This window comes from Myotis myotis, unplaced genomic scaffold, assembly GCF_014108235.1.
Source record: "Myotis myotis isolate mMyoMyo1 unplaced genomic scaffold, mMyoMyo1.p scaffold_m19_p_13, whole genome shotgun sequence".
Taxonomy (NCBI): Eukaryota; Metazoa; Chordata; class Mammalia; order Chiroptera; family Vespertilionidae; genus Myotis; species Myotis myotis.
Genome location: NW_023416317.1, coordinates 25,070,438 through 25,091,246, shown reverse-complemented (window position 1 = coordinate 25,091,246; position 20,809 = coordinate 25,070,438). Strand labels below are relative to the sequence as shown.

General features: G+C 43.9%; 1 protein-coding gene across 11 annotated transcripts in view; it reads right to left on the bottom strand.

Annotated features, from left to right (window-relative positions):
- Nucleotides 1–16,756, bottom strand: part of RBSN (rabenosyn, RAB effector) — a 43,325-nt gene extending 26,569 nt beyond the window's left edge. For 7 of the 11 annotated variants that reach the window (XR_004971522.1, XR_004971521.1, XM_036332273.1 and 4 more), the window contains exons 1-8: nt 16,602–16,756; nt 13,674–13,992; nt 8,680–8,820; nt 6,882–6,982; nt 5,682–5,727; nt 5,405–5,566; nt 3,290–3,531; nt 2,038–2,108 (exon numbers count right to left, since the gene is read on the bottom strand). Coding sequence is in view for 9 of the 11 variants with exons in the window: in XM_036332273.1 (XP_036188166.1) it covers nt 2,038–2,108; nt 3,290–3,531; nt 5,405–5,566; nt 5,682–5,727; nt 6,882–6,982; nt 8,680–8,820; nt 13,674–13,821 (911 nt within the window). In the remaining 2 variants the exon portion in view is untranslated. Of the gene's footprint in view, nt 1–2,037; nt 2,109–3,289; nt 3,532–5,404; nt 5,567–5,681; nt 5,728–6,881; nt 6,983–8,679; nt 8,821–10,637; nt 10,933–11,616; nt 11,928–13,673; nt 13,993–16,601 lie in introns of those variants that run through there. The other 4 variants (XM_036332278.1, XM_036332277.1, XM_036332276.1 and 1 more) reach the window with 4 other exon arrangements.
- Between the last annotated feature and the right edge of the window lie 4,053 nt (nt 16,757–20,809).

Here is a 20,809-nt window from a genome sequence, read left to right as displayed (position 1 = left end):
AGGGCTCAAGAAATAGGATTTGCTCCTCTTCCACTGTCTGCTGCCAGGGGCTGCAGACATCTAGTTGTTAGGATGGAGGGAAACTGGGACAGGGCCTACAATGGTTTCCCTACCTTTTTGCTATTCTCTTCCCTGTGGGCTGGGAAACATTGGGGAAAGAACAGGGAAGGGAAGAAGAGACCCAAAGCAACAGTAGAGTCAGGAAGAGATGTAAAAAAAGGGGTTGTTTTTGCCACAAAACAACTGGATTTAGTCTTTCATGTTTTGTAAGTCAAATATTTACAAACTCAAGAGTCAGGAAACTCTTTAAGGACTATACAAACAAAAAAGTTAATTTTATATATAAGTTCCACTATGAGCTTAGAACATGGTCATTGACATCATAAAGGTCACTGACACACTTTGTTTTTTGAAACCACTATACAATATTGCCACTGTATGTTTCCAAATAAAAATACAGGTTTATTCTAAACAAAGCACATCTAATCCTACACGCATCACTACAAAAATGACAGGTGGCAACACAGACTTAAAACAAAGGCAGACAATCCTCAAACTGAAAACACTGAATACCATAATTTTTTCTTCTGAAGGCTGGGAAAACACTGCTGGGATCTGACTTAGTAGTAGCACCTCAAATTCTAGCTCACACATCACTACCCTTCAGAAGGAGCAAAGCTCTTAAGAAAAAGTCAGCAATTTTTTTCCATAAAGGGAGAGGGGGAATGAGCTCTGACTGCTAATAAGTGGGGAGTTTCTTATCAGGATGATGAAAAAGTTTTTTTAATTGACTTTAGAGCGAGGAAGGGAGAAGAAGCGTGAGAGAGAGAATCATCAATGTGAGAAACATCAATCGGTTGCCTCCCATATGCATCCCAACTGGGGACCAAACTGGCAACCTGGGCATTTACACTGACCAGGAATCGAACCAGTGACCTTCTGGTGCACAGGATAATGCTCAACCAACTAAGCCACACCAGTCAGGGCGAAAATGTGTGTGTGTGATTTTTAAATATATTTTTATTGATTTCAGAGAGGAAGGGAGAGGGAGAGAGGGATAGAAATATCAATGATGAGAATCATTGATTGGCTGCCTCCTACACACCCCCTACTGGGGATCGAACCTGCAACCTGGGCATGTGCCCTTGACCGGAATCGAACCCGGGACCCTTCAGTCCATAGGCCGATGCTTTATCCATTGAGCCAAACTGGCCAGGGCAGGGCGAAAATGTTTTAAAATTAATGCAGTGGTGATGTCTGTGAATATACTGAAAACTACTGAACTGTATATTTTAAAGGAGTGAATTTTATGATGCGTGAATTTTATCTTCATATAAAAAAGAGTTAGCCCTGGCTGGTGTTTCTCAGTGTTTAGAGTGTCGGCCCACATACTGAAGGATTATGGGTTCAATTCCAGTCAAGAGCATGTACCTCAGTTACAGGTTCAATCCCCGCCCCAGTTGAGGTGCATGTGGAAGGCAACCAATCCACATGTCTCCCTCACATTGATGTTTCTCTCTCTCCCTGCCGTCCCCTTGTTCCCTCTCTCCTTCCCTTCAACTTTAGCTAAAAGCAAGGGAAAACTATCCTTGGGTGAGGATTAACAAGAAAAAAAGAAGGAGCAACAGATGGCTAGCTAGATTTGGCTTATGGGCTGGCATTTGCCAACCCCTGCTCTAAAGGAAATGCCTGCTCTAAGCCCTGACACCTCAGTGTTACCCTGAAGTGGCATCTATCCAGGCATGAACAGGAGACACACTGCTCTTCCTCACCTCCAGATGCTGCACTTGGCAATGGTGCCTGTCGCCTGAGGCCCTTCCCCAACTTGCCCATTCAGAGTAGCTGGGGTCCCCACAACATAGCTACAGAGGACGGTAACAGTGCCACACGGAAAGAGACATGACAAAGATTCTCTGCGGTCGGTCACAGAAGAAAAGCACAGCCAGAGTTAAGATTTCCTTTTCAGCTACTGAAGATTTGACCTATAATGCCTAAAACAAGTCAGCACTGGTTCAGAAAAAGAGAGGAATAGCTTACTTTAACGATGCTGCCATCCTGATGTACTCAGGAGCTTTTTGGTCAACTTTCTCCATGCAAAGCTGTAGTTTCTAAGAACAAAAAAGAAGAGTAAGTGGTGCTCTCAGGGTACAGAAAAGCCTACCCAGAAGTTATGCTGCATCAACAAAGATATATTTAAACTGTATAGTTTTCTAAAATAGAAAAATGCAGATAGTGCATTTTTTGTGGGTTTTTTTGTTTCTTTTTACTGTTATCCATTTCCTGAGTCACAGACCTACTTTACAAGCACAAAATCTTGCAGGAAGGAAAGAGGAACAAGGCCTTCCAAGACACAAGACAGAGTTTACAGAGGCAGAGAAAAAGATTAGTTGTTTTTAGGTGGGAATTTCTAAATTACTTGAATTAGTTGGACTTTCTCTGCCAAGGGAAGACACCAGCACAAGGCATCGCCAAGGCTTACTTCAAAAAAGACAGAAGCAAAAAGCAGTGGCAACTTACAAAATGAGTTATCAGGTCATGAACTCCACATAAAGGATGGATAATGGCTGCACCTGCAGCTCAGCATAGGGTTTAATTAACACCATTTTTAGTAACTTGAATATTTTCATGGTGGTTCCAGAAACACAGCCATTATAAGCTGCAGAACTGCTAACAGGGACCCTTCAGTGCCATTAGCCAGACACTGTTCCTCTGCTCAGAGTTTCACATGAGTTGCCTCCTCTGCCAGGGCTCATCTCCTCCCCTCATCTCTTCCCACTTCCCTCCCTACCCCCTCAGCTTGGCCATTGGGAGGCCAGCCTCTCTGACACTAAATCTCATGTGTTTGTACTACACTATGTTCCTCTCAAAGTAGCATCTACTAAAGGTTTTCTAGAACTGAGGCATGTGAATGGACTTAAATGGGGACAGGACTCTCCTGGCCCACTGTCACCACCAGCTCCAGCTTCCACCCTCACTCACAGAACCTGTCCACACCACATGGCAACAATCCTTTCTCCTCTTGTCCCAGGGCCACCAAAGCCTCCAACCTCTGTTTTCAAAAGGGCAAGAAAGTGAGGGAACAAGTTTGTGGCAACACACCCAGGATGTGTCTGTGACTCACCCAGGGTCCTAAGTTAGGAAATCATGCCACAGAAGCCCTTTAGCAAAAACTAAAAATGAGTCAAAGAAACAACTTTCCAGATCATCCTCCCAAATCTGCAGGCATGGATGTAATGAGCAGCCCCATCTGCCTCTCGAATCAGACCCAGGACTGCACTCAGCAAGTCACCTCATAGAGCTTCACAATGTCGGGGATGTGCTCCTTCTCGTCAATCTGCTGCTCTCTCTTGAGCAGCGTGCCCTTGCAATGGGTACAGCAGCGGATCCGGTCATCATCCTTCTCATCCAGGACGGAGCTCACACTGCTCACACTGCTGATGCTGCCCCGGCGGGAGCCATGGACACTGTTGGGTGACTGGCTAGGGCTCGTATGGGAGCTCAGAGAATCCTTGCTGGCACTGGTGAGCTTATCTGTAAAGCACAACACAGGACAGGCAGCAGTGAGCCTGAAGCCTCCAATCACTCCACTGCCCACGACAGGAGGGGAGTCCATGCTGCTGGCGAGATAAGAGCAGGCTCTGCCTATAAGCAAGAAGTACCCATATCTCTGCCTCCCTGGGGTCAGGTTCTGTGGCGGGAGGGACTCCCATTGCCATCCAGGAGAGAGCCAGACCACCTAGTCTGTCTTTGAGGTTCTAAGGCCCAGCCCTAGCCTAGCCTTACCTCCTACCGCCCCCTCCATTTGCCACGCCTCAGACACAACCCACATTCTTCCTGGACTGTCCTGACAGCCTTCCCCACTCCCAAACACCTGACTCCTACACCTTCCAAAGCTCAGTTCAAAGGCATATCCTCCAGGAAGGCCTTCCATAGTCCTCGAGGCAAAAATGATCTGCCTTTCCTATCAGTTCTTACCATGTTGCCCCTCATGGAGAACTTTTCACTTTTCTCCCTATGACAGGTTATGTACATCCCTGAGCTGCACTAGGAATCTGTGACTCTTTCAGGGTAAAAATGACTTATTCATACTTAAATCCCTACATATACTACAGGGCCAATTCATAGCAGCTGCCCAGTAAATGTTGGTTAGTTAACCCAAAAGGAGAGAGGTGAATAGTGTCTAACAGTGAGCTTATAAAGTCTCAGGTGAGACAGAGAGTCGATCTCAAGGAGAAAGGGAAAGTATCAAGGTAATGTGTGCCGGTGGATGTCAGAGCTGGACAGAGGAAGCATCTGCTTCTGCCCCATGTTGTCCAGATGCTCCATAGCCAATAGCATATGCAAGGTCAGCGGAACTCTCCAGGGTTGCAAAACCACCCAAATGTCCCAGAATTGGCCAAAAGCCCATAAGATCATCTCGAGCAACTTCTAACCAGCTGAGATTCAGAGTTCTGGACATCTGGTTCCACCTAACCTTTGTAGCTTCATTCCCACAATTCTCAAATGTCTTCCACACTCTCCCAAATATTCTGTTTGCTCATCTACTAACCTTCCACAGGGCCTTTCCAAATTCCATGCCTTTGGTTCTGTTTACCCAGGATGTCCTCCTGCCCCATCTCTTTGCAATCCTAGTCATCTTTCAAGGCTCTTCTTGAACATCACTTTCTGACCTTGAGGAGCCATGCTCTCGCTCTCCCCCAGCCTCCACAATACTCAGTGTCTCTTGTATTATGGCATTACAGCCTGTTCTATATGACAATGAACATTTGTGACTTTTATCTCAAAGAAAAGGATGAGTCTGCTGCTCAATTTTTAAGACCATCTCCTATAGTCTCCTCTCAACCCCTCATCTGCCACTTCTAAGCAAAGCTGATAAAGATTTGGTCAGCTTCTCCTGAGTGCCTGATGCAACTTCTCTTATTGTACTCATCTCTTGTAAAGCAATTATCTGCTTGTGAGTCTATATCCCCTGCTAGATGCTGAACTCCTTGGGGGAATGAACAATGCCTTAAAGACCAGAGGTGGGCAAACATGACTTATAAGCCAAGTCCAGCCTGTTTTTGTATGGCCCTTGAACTAAGTATGGTTTTTACATTTTAAAAAGTTGTTTAAAAAAAGAAGAAATGTCCCAGAGACCATATGTAGCCCACAAAATCTAAAATATTTACTATCTGAACTTTACAAAAACAGTTTGCTAACCCTTTTTGTAGACCATTGCATCCCTGGCCCTTAGCACAGTGCTTACCCTGTTCTGGGCTTCATTGAATCAACAAGTGCGTGAATAAAGATCCCAAACACCACTAATTTAAACAAAAAAAGTTCAAAAATCACCCAGTAATAATTAACAAACAAGCTAGTCTCAGGAAGAGATTAGGGTCTAGGGTCCCGCTGCCATGTTACCTACTTGCCAAGGGAAGGCTGATGAGCTCCATACATTTCTTGCACATTATAGACCCGCAGAGCCGGCAGTGGTGGCGGCGGTTACGGATGCTAAACTTATTCCCACAGTCTGGACAAAAAGGGACATCCTGGTCGTTGACCCAAGGCACCACAGACTTTTCTATTGCTTTGAAAAGAATAAAACAAAAACCAAACAAATGAAAAAGCAAGCCATTTAAAAAAGAAATTCGGTCAGGGAGAAAGATAAATAAAATAAATGTGAGCAAAGTTCTTAGAGTTACCTCGGATCTTAGCTGACTCAGCATTCGTTCTGTCAAATGCAGTGAGCTGACAAGGAGAAAATAGTGCCAAATGTAATTATCAGGTGATGGATACACTTTTCACAGGCAAGAGGCATTAAGCGGAAATGACCATATCTGCATTTCTCAAGTCTCACCTCTCATCTCCAATCCCACAAAGTCACGTGCAATTTCACATGGGATAATCTAGAAGGCACCTCCCTTTCTATGACCCACTTTCAATCTCTTTGTCAGTTAGCCCTTTAAATCTTAACCAGGAGTAGGCAAAGATGTGATGGGGGTGGCTCCTGAAAGCAATGGAGAACTCCTGATTCCCCACAGTCCTACTGGACAACTAACCTAGCCACATATTTCCCTCCTTCATAGTACACATAAAGAACTGTACCAGGTCCTGGCCGGTGTGGCTCAGTTAGTTGGAGTGTTGTCCCATACACTGAAAGGTTGCAGGTTCGATTCCCCGTCAGAGCACATACCTGGGTTGCGAGTTCAATTCCTAGTCGGGGTGCAGAGGGGAAGGCAACCGATAGATGTTCCGCTCTCACATCGATATTTCTCTCTCTCTTCCCTCTCCCTTCCCTTCTCTTTAAAAATCAATAAGCATGTCCTCGGGTGAGGATTAAATTTAAAAAACGTAAAAAACAACTATACCGGTGTTTGCTGCCATGCCCACCACACAATCCAGCTTATATACAACAAGCATCTCAGAGTGATCGTGGCATGGGACACGCAGTCATACCAGAGAACAAAAGGCCTAGCCCAGATGTTTCAACACCAAGTTCTCCTCAGAGACCTAGTCACCAGCTCCTCTGTTTGCCAAGAAATGATATCACACACTATGCTCCACTGTGTGATTATGCAAGGTCAAGAGGCTTCTCCAGAGAGGAAGAGGAAAGGCTCTGAAGACAGAAAGGTTTTGCAGTGTTCAGGTGGGTTCATAGGAAGGAAAAGGGAAACTGGCTATGTGGCAAGTCTGTCAACCTGGGCTATTTCCTTCAGTAAACCAGCCAGCGATAACTGTTCCCACATTCTCTGTACCTCTCTAGGTGAGGCATTGCTCTGTCAACATCAGACACTGCCAGCACCCAATATATACAATCTACATAACACATGCTGCAGAAATGTAATTTTCCCCCAGAAAATATATACTTCAGAAAAAAGGTGTTTTAAAACAGCAAAATTTACCTTTTCCAACCTGATTATTAATTTATTGACTTCAACAACATAGTGGTCAATCCTGGCAGCTCGGTGTTTTTTAAAGTCTGAAAGATGGCTTCTCACAGCACCTAGAAGGAGAGGAGGTGAGAGATATATGACTTGTCATTTCTCTGAGGAAGCCTCTCTACTTTGCTGCTTATCCTCAATAAATTTTAAAAACAAGTAAAAATTCTAGGATTTTACAATCTAAAAATTCAAAAACTAGGAAAGCATCCATGTATATTTCCTTCTCTAACCATACTCTAATTAAAATTTACTTTCGTGTTCTTAGGGGTGACTGTAAATATTAACTTCTAAAATTTGCCATTTGCTTAACCTTCCCAAAATTTGTGACTTCCTTCAGCTATTGAAACAGGCAAATTATTCAGAAAATCACCCTGATAATTTAACATTAGCTATCATGAAATAAGTTATCAAAAAAGCTAATAAGGCCCTGGCCAGTATGGCTCAGTTGTTTGAATGCTCTCCCATGTACTGAGAGGTCAGAGGTTCAATTTCCAGTCATGGCACATACCTGGAGTTGTGGGCTCAATCCCCAGTATGGGACATGCAGGAGGCAGCCAATTGATGTTTCTCTCTCTCTCTCTCTCTCGTTTCCTCTCTAAAATCAATAAAAAACATATTTTTTAAAAAGCTAAAATAATTCACATATCTGAAATTTCTCTTTCATGTTTCTAATTGGCTTTCAGATATAACTCATAATTACATGTGTATAGTATTATTTTTAAAGCCATTTTCTCCTGACTTGATGAAAATGTTTCTACTTCCCAATATGGTAGCCACTAGCCACATGTGGAGATTGAGCATCTGAAATGTGGCTAGTGTATGGCTGGAAAACTCACTTTTAATTTTATTTAATTTTACTTAAATTTAAATAGCTATATATACTAGTAGTTAGTGGCTATCATATTGGACAGTGCAGTTCTAGAACTTTCTTCATTCAAAAAGACACATTCTGTAGTGGCACTATAAGAATATGATAAATGACCCTGGGTAAGTATTTCCCTTTTTAAAGCCTGTTTCCTCATATATAAGTGGGAATGAACGTCACTATGCATTCTATCTCACAAGGCTTTGGGTAAAAGGTGAACAAGATAATGAATATGAAAATATAAAAAAGCACATGTAAGATTAGCTAGTTCATCTCTGTGCAGCATGGTCTTTTGGTAACAGTTTTACTGAAATATTAGTCACATAAATACAATTCACCATTTGAAGTGTACAAATTCAATTGTTTTTAGTTTATCCAGAGTTGTGCCACCATTACCAAAACATATTTTAGAATATTTTCATCAACTCAAAAAAGATGATTATTTTTAAAATATATGGTACCATAATTATGTGTTTCATAAAATTAACTGCGCAAACCAGTGCCTCTCAGTAGGCAGGTAATGTCCTATGTGAGAGGAGACAGTCCAGTCAGTGGAATCTGTGCCTGGATTGATGTCACAGACGTGGATCCCTACTCCAGTGTCTGATCCTGGGCAGGTACCCAAGGGGTGTGATGAGTGTTAAATGAGAGCACCCATGGGAGCACCCATGGGAAGCATTTAATGCAGTGCCTAACACAAGGGAGGTGCTCAGCTCATTCTTGTCCATTTTCTCCCTCTCACTACACTAGACATAAGGTCCACAAAAAGCTTAGACCATTCTGGTTTGCTGATGCCTCTTCAACCAACTCTTAAGACATTACCAAGAACATAGAGATGCTCAATAAGCATTTGCTCAATAAACATTTGCTGAATGAATGAAGAGCGTTTCTTACCAAGCTCTTGGGGTTCCCACATGTAAGGATCAACCCCTCCATAACTGAAAGACTCATATCCTTGGGCCCCTGACTCTGCTCGGTCATCTCCTTCTCGTTTTAACAGCCTGTTCTTTGCTTTTTTAGCCTTCTGAACAAGACCTTGAAAAATAGAAGAAAAACACCATAAATGAGTCCATAAAAAACAGTCAGTAAAGAGTGGAGGGAGATCTCTAAACACAAGAGTTAAAGAAATAATTATGCTTTATATAAAAAATGCTCAAGTCCTAGCCGGTTTGGCTCAGTGTCCGATAGAGCGTCGGCCTGTGGACTGAAGGGTCCCAGGTTCGATTCTGGTCAATGGCACATGCCAGAGTTGTGGGCTCGATCCCCAATGTGGGGCTTACAGGTGGCAGCAGATCAATGATTCTCTCTCATCATTGATGTTTCTATCTCTGTCCCCCCCTCCCTTCTGCTCTGAAATCAATAAAGATATATTTTTTTAAATGCTCAAGAAAATTCTGGATCCCAAATAAAATACAATAAGCATTCAACCACTATACTACAAATACCAGAGCAATCTATTCACTTCTCAGTATTAGCAGGAAATGTAAGAAGTCCAATTAAATGAAAGTGTTAAAAACAATTTCAGTGAGGGGACCAGGGTAACGGAAGTATTTTTTTCTATATCTTAATTGGAGAGGTGGTTACATGAGGATATACAATTTTCAAAACTCCCCGAATTATATACTTAAAAGCTTATGTGTAAACTAAGCCTCAATTAAAGTTTTTTAAATCAATACTAATGTATTTACCCTAGGGATTCATGAGTAAACTCTTCTTGTTTACCTCCAGGATGAGATTCAGCCAAACCATCATCCTTGGGCTATGTTCTCATAATGCTTAACTGTACATAGAATTCTTTTTCCTCTACTCACTTACCAAATGTATGTGTGATAATATTGACAAAAAGCTTCAAGAAACAGATATAACACTTAAAACACAACACATCTAGTGGTAAAAAAGAGAAAATGAATGTTTCCTGAATTAATTCCTTATATGTACCAGGCACAAAGTAAAGTACTTTCTTTCCTTTTTTTTTTTTTTTTTTTTTTTTTGGTTAATCCTCACCCGAGGATATTTTTTCCATTGCTTTATAGATGTTGATGTTTCTCTCTCATTGATGTTTTTATTTTTTTTACTTTTTTTTTTTTTTTATTGCTTAAAGTATTACAAAGGGTATTACATATGTGACCTTTCTTTTTCCCGCCCTTGACAATCCCCTGACCTCCCCTACCCCCCAGTGTCTTATGTCCATTGGTTATGCTTATATACATGCATACAAGTCCTTCGGTTGATCTCTTACCCCCCTCCTTCCTGCCCCCCAACCCTCCCCGGCCTTCCCGCTGCAGTTTGACGATGTTTCTTTTTTTAAAAATATGTTTCTATCGATTTTAGAGAGAGGAAGGGAGAAGGAGAGACAGAAACATCAATGATAAGAGAGAATTGTCAGTTAGCTGCCTCCTATATGCCCCCTACTGGGGATTGAGCCTGCAACCCAGGCGTGTGCCCCGACGGGAATCAAACTGTGACCTCCTGGTTCATGGGTTGAAGCTCAACCACTGAGCCACACTGGCCTGACTTATCGAGATTTCTATCTCCCTCTCCCTCTCTCTCTAAATATCAATAAAAACATATTAAAAAATAATTTTTTAAAAAAGAGAGAGACATCAATTGCTTGCTTCCCACACATGGAGGGGATCAAACCTACAACCCAGGTACATACCCTTGACCAGGAATCAAAACCACAACCCTTTGGTGGGAGGATTGATGCTCTAACCACTGACCACACCGGCTAGAGCTAGCAAAGTACTTTCAAAAATACCTTACGCCAGTTCATGCTCACATTATGAGGCAGGTGATATCCCTACTTACAAATGAGGACGTGACATCAAAGAGGGGAAAAGATCAGAGCTTACAGGCACCAGGGTTAGAACTGGAAACCTCATGTCTGAAACAAGAGCCTCAGTTCTTCCGAGCCAGCATTGATTTCAAAACTGTGCCTCTGCAGAAAGGAGTTCAGCCACCTCAGTTGAGGTGAGAGGACCTGCTATCAAAATAGAACAACAGTCAACTGGTGGAAAAAAGAATTCTCAAATCTAAGTTGCTCTCATAATGCTCTTAAATCTTGGGTGCCTGCTATCCGTTTTTGCCACTAGAATCAAGTAGAAAATATCAGATTTAATACAATATAACCATAGCCCTGGCCGGTTGCTCAGTGGTTAGAGCATTGGCCCACATGGTTTGATTCCCAGTCAAGGGCAGTACCTCAGTTGTGGGTTCTATCCCCCACCCTGGTCGCAGTGCATGTGGGAAGCAACCAATTAATGTTTCTCTCTCTCTCTCTCTCTCTCTCTCTTTCCCCACCTCCTCCCTCCCCTCCACTCTGTCTAAAACAATCAATGGGAAAAATATCTTCAGGTGAGGATTTTAAAAAACAAACAAACAAAACCACTCCCATAGCTTTTCAAATGTAAATGCAGATATGGAGGGGCTTGGGTGGGGGGGGGGGGGTGAAATTAACAAGGTTATAGACATGTCCATTCAGGCTAATAAGCTGATTCTTTATCAGTCACTCTGGTATGGCTTTCTCCAACTGGAAAAATAAGGTCCTCCAGAGCTAAAGGACACCCTCTAAAATATATCAAGTAGTGTTCTTTACAACAGGAGAGAGGAAAGTACCTGATGTAACAAAGGGTTTCGGAGACAGGAAACTGAAGTTAGAAAACATCAACTCGTTTTTGCAAACAAGACTAAACTGTATTGAATTAAACAGGCAGACCATGCCCTGTAGCCTTTAGGAGGCATAGAAAAACCTGGTGATCTCACCAGGGTAGGTGTAGCCCTTCAAGGGGGCCCAATTAAGAACAAGCCCATATGATTTTAGAAAACACTTACAAGGCAGAAGCCAAAGTTAATTCTCAACCACCTTTTCTTCTATGTAGATGTGCTAAACTGACGTTGAAACGGGGCTGGAGCCCAAACCCACTGACCACTTTTTAGTAATGACAAGTTTATATTTTATTTAAACTGCCTCCAAAACCTGAAACCAAGGTTCACTCTTTTGGTTTTAATATTTCATTTGCTTAAATTAGCAATGTCATAAAATTTCTAAAATAATCAAAAGACCAAATGGAGAGGTGTTCCTCTTCTCAAAGAATTTCTCAAAAATCTCTGATATCCATCTTTAAAACTTTATTTTCCTGATTCTGAAATAGAGAAAATTACAACATAATTAAGAATTCTTCCCTGACTAAAGAATGCTTACCTCAATCTCTTAGTAGAGACTGAGGGGGGAGGGGGGGGGTGGAAGGAGAAAAAACAAGTGAATACTTTGAAGTTTCTTTCACAAGGAACGAAATTTCCACTCTATGTAGTATTATCTAGATTCTCATATCTATTATTCCCTAAATAATCTTAAATATTTTTCCTCTAATAAAGGGGGTATTATAAAAGAAATCTGAGGACATTCTATAACCTCTCTACCCACTGGCACCAAAGTATTAGTGATATCACAATATATGACCCAGTTCAGCTGATGCTACATCTGGACACGCATTGAAAATCATGGAGGCCCTTCAGTTGTCCAAAGGAAATTTAGATAATGTGTTTGTTTTCCAGCTGCAGTATATGCAGTGATGCCATGTGGAAGGAACAGCATTATTAGACTTAGAGGTGATAGAAGACCTGGGTTCAAAGCCTAGCTCTGCCAATTCCTCTGTGACCTTGGATAAGTTATGCATCTCTGAGCCTCACTTTTTCTCTGTAAAATGAGACCAACCACCTTGTTGCAGGGTTGCTAGGAGAGTCAAATGAAATAACGTATGTAAAAGAACTCTGAGAACTGTACGTGCAAAAGTTGGGTGTTGTTTTTTGTGGGGTTTTTTTTTTTTTTGGGGGGGGGGGTTTCCTAATGGTTATAACTCTGCACCAGCCTCTACAGTCAGAATCCAGCTGGTCCATCACAGGCCTCAGGATTTTGAAAATGTTTTACATTGCAATGTATTTGGACAGAAGTTATAAGTGTCAATGTTTTCAGCAACTCTTTTTTTCTGAACTAAAACATGTAACATAGAGTGTGACTATTTGATTGGAGAGTGCATGTGATTCACATGTGTGGAGGCCAAAGTACACTTAGGAATACATGACCATTCCTTTCTCCCACCCAACAAAGATCTGTGAATATAGCATCCAGATCCTTTGTCTCATTGCCTTCAGAAATGCTACCAGCTGTAAGCAGGTTAGCGGAATCACTAAAAAGTGAGTTCCAGAGCAGCTGCATTGTATTTAGGGATTTCAATCTGAAGTCCAGGAAATGAACACTACATATAGTCAAAATTACTTTGAAAAATTATTTCTGCAACTCTCCAGGACCTGAGTCCTTGGAAGGTCAAAAACCAAGTTTTAACTTTTTAGGTTGTTTTTCTGTTTTTCAACTATGACCTTCCTTTTCCTGGGCTGCAGGGGACAAGGTCTAGTTGAAGAAAGAAGGATGGCAGGAAGGCTTGAATTTGTGACAATAAGTCAGTAATGTGCCTCCACTTTCAAAGCAAAGGAAAGGAATCCAACTCCAAAACCCTCATAGGCTGGCAGTTAGATCATTTAAACAGCCTAGCAGGAGACAGCAGAGCACAGTAATTGTGTTTATTAGGTTCAAAGCCTAGCTCTGCCCAATTGTGTGCCTTTAGGGCAAGTTATCTAATCTGTGTCTGATACCCTCATCAGTAGAACTGGGTTCATAGGCACATAGCTATTGAGAGGATTAAATGAAGTTAATATACAGGGAGACTTTCAGCAATGCCTGGCACATGGTAAGCACTAGATATATGTTTGTGACTATTATTATTAATTTATGATTATCATGTTCTGGTGGCAACATGGAAGCTGATGAAAATTATCCCATGAGTTAAAGCTCCCACTGACAGAACGGGATAAGCAAGATCCTCCCCTCTTACTTTTAATTTGCCCTTTGACATCATGGTCTTCTCCGGAGTGTTCTTCCTCATAATGTGTCTGGAGCTGATAGAATGACTGCAGGTCCTTCAGGCACAAAGGGCAGAGGAAGCCTTCCCGCACTTCCCCTGGGTCATCCAGAGAAGCCATGGGAGTATCCCTCTCAACCCCCACAATGCAGGGGCCTCATGTCAAGAGTCAGCCTGATTCCTCCACAAGGAACAAGGCTCCCGCAGCATTAGCTTAACCCAGCAGCACACAGATGATGGGGAAGTGGCATCATGGCCGTGGACAGGGCTTCCTCTCTGGAACACGAGAAGCCTTGAGAAAGGAAATAAGAGAGGGGGGTTAAGTCAATCAGGCAAATTAGCAGGAATTGAGAATCCCCCCCCCCCCGGCCCCAATTCAATAAGGGTCTTTAATGTTTGCTCAGCAGAAGTTTGAGAACACAAACTGCTTTCTCAAATCCTTAGATGAAAACACAAAACCTAAGATATGAGAACATCACAGGACAATGGAAACTCAATAAAGTGGGAAACACAGATTCTTGAAGCTAAAAAGGAAAATTCAACTTCAACAGCAAACACAATACTAAGGCAATTCTCTAACATTTGTTCCAAATGGTCCAACGTCAGAAAAGTGTATAGCCACAGGGGAAATGTCTGAAGTACTTATCAACAAACTGAAGTTTTCCTTTGACTCTCTGTACCCTGAACATTTATTCAACCACAAACATCGAGCTCTTGCACCTGTGTTAAAAAAACACAACAATTAGAAAGATTGGGTCTGCCCTAATAAAACCAAACTGAACAAAATTCCCAACATCAGTGTAAGGAGAGCATTAGAAACCTAGTGGTCAAAAAGAACAATCTTGCCCTCACTGGTTTGGCTCAGTGGATAGAGCGTAGGCCTGGGGACTGAAGGGTTCCAGGTTGGATTCCGGTCAAGGGCATGTACCTTGGTTGAGGGCACATCCCCAATAGGGGGTGTGCAGGAGGCAGCTGATCGATGTTTCTAACTCTCTCTCCCTCTCCATTCCTCTCTGTAAAAAATCAATAAAATATATTTTAAAAAAAGAACAATCTTTTTAAAAAACATTTTTACTGATTTTTTTTTTTTTTAGAGAGGAAGGGAGAGGGAGAGAAACATCAATGTGAGAAACTTCAATCAGCTGCCTCCTGCATGCCCCCTAGTGGGGATCAATTGAAACCCCAGCATGTGCCCCCGACTGGGAATGGAACTGGTGACCTCTCTGTGCGTGGGACGATGCTCAACCAACTGAGCCACTCTGGCCAGGGCAAGAAAAATCTATTTTGTGTTTTCTATTTGTACAGCACTTTCTTTCCAGTGAACTTACTAGATTTTATAAACCAGTAAGTGACAGTTGAGCAGGCAGCCTAATGTTCTCACTGCCTCAAAAATAAAAAGACCAGCCCTGGCCAGTTTGGCTCAGTGGATAGAGCGTTGGCCTGCGGTCTGAAGGGTTCCGGGTTCGATTCCCGTCAAGGGCACATGCCTGGTTGCGGGCTTGACCCCCAGGAGGGGACGTGCAGGAGGCAGCCGATCAATGATCCTCTCATCACTGATGTTTGTATCTCTCCCTCTCCCGTCCTCTCTGAAATCAATAAAAATATATATTTTTAAAAACCACACAATAAAGATTTTAAAGACTAAAAAGACTTGGTGCTTGAACAATTTAAGGCTTAACAAGTTACATTCTCAGTTTTACTGGGCCATGGCAAAGTCACTTCCAATGTCACCTCAGAAAGACACCCGGCCACAAGGAGAACCCAGACAAAACCATTCCACAAATGCAGAGACATTCCTCCCGCAGAGCTCGACGAGAGAGAGAGAGAGAGAGAGAGAGAGAGAGAGAGAGAGAGAGAGAGAGAGAGAGAGAGAGAACTGTCTGGCGGGTGAAGCGGGGCAGGGTGACAGGGACCCAGAAAATAAACAAATGGCACATCGGGCCCCTGTGTTTTCCTTCCGGTGAAGAAGCCCCGTGACTGGCTGCACACAAGCAGATCTCGGCCCCTCTCCTAGGCGGTCACCGACACATCAGCCCAGTCCCCTCCCAGCCCGGGGTCCTCTGGGCTTTAACCCCCAGAGCGCCTTCCTTCCGGGGCGCTCTCCCCGAACGACCGCGAGGCACACACACAACCTTCACCTCTACCCAGCCTCAGGGTCTCAGGAAATGCCCGTCGCCAGGGCCTCCTCCCACCTGACAGGGCAGCCCCTGCCCTGCTTCACAGCACTGAGCTCCGCCTAAAGAGACGGCGGAAGTTTTCCCCACCAGCACATCCGCAAGGTCTCGCCCAGCGCCTGGCACAAATCGCGAAGAAATTCGATGAAACTCTAAGATCCTGTGACCAAACATCACCGCCAACCGCGCTCTATCACAAAGCCCCAAACCAGACCCCACAACCATAACGTATGCGCGTCCTCAAAATAACGCATAGCCGTCCGGCTCCTATCCCACCAGCTCGAATGCTACGCGGCCACATGCCCACCAGGCTACACATCACACAGCGGCGTCCACCACGGCCTCAAAGTCGCACAAAACCCGCCTCCACACGAGTAGGCACAGGCGGCAGAACCACACACAACACGGAAGACTCGCCCCACAGAGCAGACATGACAACTCCACACACCACACAGACCCCACACAAACTCAGGCCCCAACACACCGCCGCCCCTCAGCCACACAACCAAACACAACTGCACACGCCCCGCGTAACCACACAGCCCAGCAGCGCCCACTCAAGGCAAGCACCCAGGGGCGACCCGTGCGGCCCGAAAGCCACATCGCCCACCAGGCGCGGCACACCCACCACAGCCACACCATCCAACACCCGCGCGCCCGCCCGTCCCCGCGCCTGAGGGAGCCGCGCCCCTCGCCCCTGGGGCCAGGCCTGGCCGACCCTCTGTACCCGGTCGGGCTTCCGCGGGCTCGCAGGCCCGGCCAGGTCTCCGCCCAGGCTCTGGGCCTCCACGGTTTCTCACACAGCCGCGGACGCCATCTCCATCGGCGGCTCGGCGCTCGACAGGAGCACCTGCGGCGGCGCGGAAACCGGAAGGCAGGCTGAGCGAGGAGCTCCGAGTCCTCGATGGGCGCCCGGCGGCTTCCGCGCAGGCGCCGTAAGAAGACGTTTGGGCGTCCCAGGTGCTCACGTTCAGTGCATTCAAGTCAGCCCCTACCCCTCCTCCCCTTGAACTGGTGGGGAAACTGAAACGGGGGTGCAATGAATGAGGCAGCAGGGGTGGGGTGGGGACTTAACACCTCCTACCCCAACCCCAACTACAGTTCTAAATTAATTCACGTCAATTAAAGTTCCCGAGAGCTAGAGATAAAAGGAATATTCGGGAGAGTTAGAGAATGCGGTGTTGTAATGTACCCGGGGAATCACAGAAAGACGCCTCAAGAAGTCGAATTAAAGAGTCACATTTATTGCAAACCAGGACTATGAGGGGCCATTCCCCAAATCTCATAGTAACAAGATGGTCGAAGCTCCAAGGTTATATAGGCAAAAAATCACAAAGGTATTGATTACATCCCAGGGTTTGGAATGAGGAACCTGGCTCGCAAAAAGCAGTTTACAGAAACAGAAGCAGCATGTTAATTATAGTTTTGGGTCTCGGGGGTCACTGAATTGACAGAAACACATTATCTAGAGCCCTCGGGTCTGGAATGAGGAGCCTGGGTTAAACTTAGGCATGGTATCTAAATTACAGTTTTGGGTCTCTGGAACACTGAGTCAACAAGGATACATTAACTGGAGCCTTCTGACCTTGGGATAACTGTGCTGTCCTTCCCAGGTGAAGGAAAAATGTGCTTTCTAAGACCAGGATGACCACAACCCATGGGATATTCACATTACAATCAATAAGGCATTTAATCAAATGGGATGATTTATATAATTCAGAAAATCAAAATAACCTGTCCATTGTTAAACAAAGCAAATTGGTACCATACTTCAGTGGAAAGAAAGACCCGTGTTAGAACCACAGGAGAATGAGGACTTAGAACGAGAGGGAGTATCCATCTGCAGGGTGTGCAGTATGCTCAGATCTGGCATTTTCAAATGCAGAGCAAAACCATTAGGGGAGGGAGAATTGGAGAAAGGTGGTCAAAAGGTACAAACTTCCAGTTATAAGATATATAAGTAGTAGGGGTGTCATGGGTAACAGGATGGCTGTAGTTAACACTGCTGTATGGTAAGAGTAACCCCTAAGAGTTTTCATCACAAAGAGATAAAACGTTTTTTGGCTTTATTTTTATTGTGTCTATAAGAGAAGATGGATGTTAGCTAAATCTATTATGGTAATCATTTCACAATATAGGTAAATCAAGTATATGTACATCATGCTGTATGTCTTAAACTTACATAGTGATGTATGTCAGTTATTTCTCAATAAAACTGGGTGGGGGCACAGCATATGGTGTAATTGTCACATGGACAAAGAGCAAACAAAACAACCAAAAAAATCTACAGTGAAATATCACCTTACACCTGTTAGAACAGCTATTATAAAAAACACAAGAGATAAGTGTTGGCAGATGTGGAAAAAGGGAACACTTGTGCAATGTTGGTGGGAATGTAAATTGATATAATCACTATTGAAAACAGTATGGAGGTTCCTCAAAAAATTAAGAATAGAACTATATGATCTAGCAATTCCACTTCTGGGCATTTAGTTGATGAAAATGAAAACACTACTCAAAAAGATATATATTACCCTCTCCCCCATTCATTGCAGTATCTACATAATAAAAGCCTAATATGCTAAGTGTCTGACCAGTCATTCAACCAGTTGCTATGATGTGCACTGACCACCAGGGGGCAGACGCTCCAACCAGTAGGTTAGCTTGCTGCTGGGGTCCAGCCAATTGGGACTAGACTAGACAGGCTGGACACACCCTGGAGCCCTCCTGCAGTCCCTCCTGGCCCCAATCGTGCAATGGTGGGGTCCTTTGGCCTGGCCTGTACCCTCTTGCAATCCGGGACCCCTCAGGGGATGTCCGCAGACCAGGCTGAGGGACCCACCGGTGCACAAATCCGTGCACCGGTCCTCTAGTTATTTATAATAGCCAAGATATGGAAGCAACCTAAGTGTTCATCAATGGATAAATGGAAAAAGAATATATATATATATATATATATATATATATATATAGACATATATATTGACATATATATTGACATATATATTATATATATTTATATATGAATATCATTCAGCCACAAAAAATGATTGACATTTGGGACAACATGGATGGACTTTGAAGGCATTTATGCTAAGTGAAGTAAGTCAGACAGAGAAAGACAAATACCATACAATCTCACTTATATGTGGAATCTTTAAAAAACAAACAAACAAAACTTGAGCTCATAGACACAGAAAACAAATTGGTGGTTGCCAGGGACAGAAGAGGCTGGGGATGGGGAGCTGGAGTGTGGCTCTACCTCTGAGCAGGAGCACTGATTCTGCTGGGCCCCTATCACCTTCCATTTAAGGACACGGGCTCTTAGCATGGGGAGCATTGAGACTTGGGAAGGCAATTGACAATGGAAGGGCAGTGAGCTAGGGGTCCTGGGCCCTGGGTTCTAGCCCTGACCACACATTACCGTGTGTCTTTCAACAGGTCTCTTCCCCTCCTTGGGCCTCAACTTTCCCATCTGTACAGATAAAATGGTTTCCAAAGACTTTTGTGCTCTTTTATTTCCTCAATCTGATAGCCAAAAAAAAATTTTTTTTTTAACTTTACAGGGTTGGCAAGAGGGGACAGTGACTCGCCTTTGTGTACAGGCACAAACAAGAGACTTTCCAACCTGTCAAAAGCAAAACAACAGACCCAGCTCTGCCTCTATCACCAGCTCCTGCCTTGGCTCCTGGTAGCCAGTTCTTGGGGAGTGAAAACACCTTCTTGAGTGTCTGGAGCTGGGTAAGTCCCAGAACTGGCCATGCATTTAGCCAGGTGATGAACCTTTTATTAAACCACCATGATTTTGTCTGTCGTTCTATCATTTAGAAAAGCCAGTGTCACACTCACCATTTCATTTTCTCAAAAAAAAGTAGCAATGTGGCCTGCAGCTTAGGAATTAATTCTGGAAATCATGTTGGATCAGCCACTGCTATTCGACTGAGATTTTTTAAACTGGTGGTGGCAAAGACCTTCCTGTGTGCTTTACAGTTTATCAAAATCACTTTTGTTACTTAAAATTTTTAGGCAATTCTGTTACTAGTTTCATTTTAATTAGAACAACAGCAACTAATGTTTACTGAGTGATTTGCATATGCCAGTCATTGTTCTATGTGCTTTACATGTCTTAGCTCATACAACCCTATGTGGTACAGACTAATATTGTTCCCATTTTATTTGTGAGGAATATGAGGCACAGAAAGGTTAAGTGACTTGCCCAAGGTCACACAGCTGGTAAGTGCTGTATCCAGAGTCATCTCATCTTGAGACTTGCATAACCCCCACTTTTCCTTCCTCTGTGAAGGCCTGGTCTTTGAGCCTTCCTGTATCTCTTAGCATTTTCCAGGGACCAACCATGTACCAAGCATAGAGATAGAGGGTGTGAGGAGAATCGGCATCAGCAAGATGGTCTCAGTCTTCAAGGAGGCTATAGGTGGCAGGGAAGACAGCAGTTCATAAGGCAATTAAGAGGGAGGGAGAGAGAGAGAGAGAGGCGCACATGTGAGCAGATGCTCTGGCATCAAAGGGAAGGCTGAGGAAATCCCCTGTAGGAATTCAGGAAAGGTTTCCCAGAGGCGGCAACACATGAGCAGAGCTCTCAGGTAGAGATGGTCAGGAGGGCCCTCCAGGCCAGGGGAACGGCTATGCAGAGGCTTGGTCATGGGGAAGGACATGTGTCCTTTGAGAAACTTAGAAAAATTAATTCACACTTAGAGTGATGTTATTGAGGCACTCCTCCTTTTTCCCAGCACTGCAGCGAGCCACTTCTAATAGCAGAACCTTGGGTAGCTGGCTCTCTTCACCTTTGCCTTCCAGCTTAGTGTTCTCTCTCTCTCTCTCTCTCTCTCTCTCTCTCTCTCTCTCTCTCTCTCTCTCTCTTTCTCTCTCTCCCCTTTCTCTACCTCTCTCTTCATATCTCTGTTTCTGGCCCCTTAT